General features: G+C 52.7%; 1 protein-coding gene across 1 annotated transcript in view; it reads right to left on the minus strand.

The window, feature by feature from the left end:
* LOC107300568 (zinc finger protein 501-like) overlaps positions 1-2807 on the minus strand; it is a 7098-nt gene extending 4291 nt beyond the window's left edge. The window contains exon 1 of the mRNA XM_015829882.2: positions 2370-2807. Coding sequence (XP_015685368.2) covers positions 2370-2807 — 438 coding nt within the window. The remainder of the gene's footprint in view (positions 1-2369) is intronic.
* Positions 2808-3638: the final 831 nt, after the last annotated feature.

Genomic DNA, 3638 nt, shown 5'->3' on the forward strand with positions numbered 1-3638 from the left:
TTAGACCGACCACCTGTGGCTACTGCTGTAAAGGCACAAAATATGGCTTAGATTAGGGATTCCCCAACCCCCGGTCCGTGGACCAGCATGCCAGAAACTGGTCTGCGCAAACAAGTGAAGTCCCATCTGCGTGATGCAGGCAGTACATGAAACCATGCCCCTCCCCTCCGGTCCGTGGAAAAAACTCTCTCCATTGAACCGGTCCCTGGTGCCCAAAAGGTTGGGGACCTCTGGCTTAGATGTATTTGAGTTGTAGGATGACAATACTGCTCCTCCCCCTTTGGGGAGCCTCCCACAGCCCTGGAAAGACTCAGCAAGGTGGTTTTGGGGAGTAGCATCCCCTGGGTGCACCTGCCTGGTTCAGCAAATTCCAAGTTCCTTTCAAAATAGGACGAAGCCACTAGAAACTTCTTTCCTAGCCTGTTTCAAAATGTTGGAAATAACCTGGGGAAACCCAGGTTATCTGACCAGCACTCTTACTGTTACAGCCATTTAGTGTTTACTTAGGACAGGGATAGGCAACCTTTGGTCTTTTATGACTCGTGGACTTCAACTCCCAGAATTCCTGAGCCAGGCTAGCTCAGGAATTCTGGGAGTTGAAGTCCACGAGTCATAAAAGAGCCAAGGTTGCCTACCCCTGACTTAGGAGGTTTTACAGGGGAAATCTGTCCTTCAGATGATTAGTTTTTCAGTGGATATGCTGGCATATTTCTAAAGCAGTTCTTTTCCAATTCCTAATTTTCAACTGGTTTTTGCATTCTTTTGAAACATACTATGGATTAAACTCTTTCAACAAATCAATTACATTTCGTAATAACACGATCACCAACGTCCGATAACGGATATGGCACGAGAAGAATACCAGCCTCTCATCTTGTGAACTGTCCTTTGCTTACAGACCAAAAACAATGTTCAACTGCATAGACTTAGCATTTGATTGTAAAAGCAGCTCAGGAATGGAAAGAGGTTGAACTTTACTGCTTTTAGAAGAAACCCACATTTGCCCGGCAAGGTGGCCCAAATTGGTTCCTCCTGAAATGAAGCTGTTGAGAAGGACCGGATTGTTCTCCTCTTTCCTGGAGTTCTGCTGAGATGTCTCTTGCGAACGACTCCTGTACCTGAAAGAACAGCCTAGTTTATGATCCACTTTTCATAAAGACTATTACCATGTTAGTTTGCTTGCCTTATCTTTTGACTCTCCACTTGCACTTCTCCAACTCAAAGTGAGAGAACTCAAGGATTCTGATTTGAAAATGGCTGCTACATTTGGGTAAACGACTGCCATTTTTGTAAAATGTTTCATTGACTCTCTTTATTTCCTCTTTTCATTCTAATCAGGAGTTGTTTCTTTATCTTCTCCCCTAGCCATCCCTTTCCTCCTTCGTGGATGTATGTATGCCAGGTCTAGCTCTTCCTCTGGGAATATTTTCTGCTAGATTTAGGGACCATTAGGAGTTGAGAGGAATGGGATGAATAACCCCTTCTTTTGGTTTAGTTTTGCTATGACAGGGAGGAGACCTCCAGCCTGACAGTTCGTGGATACACCTTGGTATCAAAGCCAAGACCACATTAACAAAGTCTTACAAGCTTGAAAGTATTTCTCCCCTCCTGTCTTTTCACTCTCAGGTAAACTGAAACATCCCCCCCCCCGCCTGTTTCCTTACGCGAGGGATCCAGGTTAGACATGATGGTTGTCCATTCTGTGGCACTTCCCCCTTCCAATGCCATTCCCACAGACCATTACACCATCCCAGCATGCATCTTCTATATTAGAGATCTCCAATTTTGGCAACTTTATGACTTGTGGACTTCAACTCCCAGAATTCTCCAGCCAGCCATTCTAGCTGAAGAATTCTGGGAGTTGGAGTCCACAAGTCTTAAAGTCACCAAGGTTAGAGACAACCCCCCCTCCGTTCCAGACGTCTTTTCTCAGTGGCTATTTTTAAAGCAGAGAAACAGAAGTGTGCATAACTTTAAAAGAAGGTTCACAATATCTTAACGGAGGCTGAAGAGTTTGAATAACATCAGTTTGAACTGAAAAGTGCCTCAATAAAATCCTGCATTAGGGAAAGGAAGAGGGGCCTAGTGGAGAAGGGATCCCAGTCATCTCTCCAAAACTCTGAAGCCTCTTTCATCCTTTGAGGATGGGTGGTGGTGGTGGTGGTGCACTGAAAGAGGCTTGAATTTCTCTTTCCTCCCATGGAATTATCTCCAAGAGGAAAACGAAGCATTTGCCTCCAGAACAAGCAAGCCCTCAAAGGATAAAGAGTCCCAATAAGTGCAGAGGTCTTCTTAATGTCTCTTATTTCTGACAGAGGCCGCTAAATAAAACACCATCCCAGGCATCCCTCGGGGTCAACTTGTCTCACCTGCCGGCCCTCTCCGGGGGGCTCCCGGGGGGCGGAGGAGGGCGGCGGGCCGAGCAGGAAGCCCTCGGCCAGGGCCACCGCCTGGGCGCAGCTCTCCGCCCCGCACTCCCGCAGCCAGCCCGCCAGCTCCGGGGGCAGCAGGGCCAGCAGCTGCTCCAGCACCACCCGGTCCAGCATCTCGGCTTTGCCGCTCCGCTCGGGCCGCAGCCACCCGCGGCACAGCCGGTGAAGGCGGCTGCAAAGCGCCCGGGGCCCCTCGGCCTCCCGGGGGCGGCAGCTGCGGAAGCGCCGGTGCTCGGCCTCGGAGCTGCGGGGCCCCTCGGGGAGGCCTCTCGAGCCGGTGCCGCTTCCCCCGGACTCCCCTCCGCCTCCGCTGCCCGCCTGAAGTGCCGCGGGGGCCGCTGCTGCTCCCGCCCCCGGAGACCCCGGGGCCTCCATCCGGCCTCCCGCTTCGGCGCGGCCCGAACGGGGGGAAGCTCCCTCCGAGGCCGCTCTCGGTCACAGCTGTCCGATCCTTCCCCGAGGCTGTCCGGATGAGTTTATTCGGGTCCCCGCGCCGCCCTTTCCAACGTTGCGCTTCAAAGAGAGCAAAATCCTCTCCGGGTCCAGCAGGGGAGAAGAAGCCAAAGGGGGGTCCGAAGAGGGGAGAGCCGCCTCCGAAGCGACGCTCGTTCCTACTGCCCCCCCCGGCCACCAGCAGGTCCAGCGACGGTCGGAGATCGGGGACCAGAAGCCACAGTCGAGGCTCCCTCCAGTCCGTCCCCCCCCCCCCGCCTTTCTGCTCAGTTCCAGGAAGGGAGGGGGGCAGCTCCGCTTTCCCCCGCCCCCTTTGCCTCCCGGAGAGGTAAAACGTCGTACGCGACTACGCTTTGGCGAGAGCTTCCCTCTACGAGTCGAAGTCTCTCCGCTGGGATTGATGTCGTCTTCTGCGCATGCTCCGCTCCATTGTGATGCCAGAAAACCGACCGAAGGGAGAGTGGTCTGCGGTTCTCTCTCCCCGAGCTTGGTTTTCTTGCAGCCGTTTCATTAGTCTATATCAGGGGTAGTCAACCTTGACCGCTTTATGACTTGTGGACTTCAACTCCCAGAATTCCTCAGCCAGCCATGCTGAGGGGAAAGGGAGTTTCCAAGCTGAGCCATGCTGGCTCAGGAATTCTGGGAGTTGAAGTCCACGAGTCATAAAAGAGCCAAGGTTGCCTACCCCTGGTCTATATTCTACTGCAGGGGTCTGCAACCTTGGCCGCTTTACGACTTGTGGACTTCAACTCC

This window comes from Protobothrops mucrosquamatus, unplaced genomic scaffold (assembly GCF_001527695.2).
Source record: "Protobothrops mucrosquamatus isolate PMUCROS unplaced genomic scaffold, P.Mucros_1.0 scaffold7471, whole genome shotgun sequence".
Classification (NCBI taxonomy): Eukaryota; Metazoa; Chordata; class Lepidosauria; order Squamata; family Viperidae; genus Protobothrops; species Protobothrops mucrosquamatus.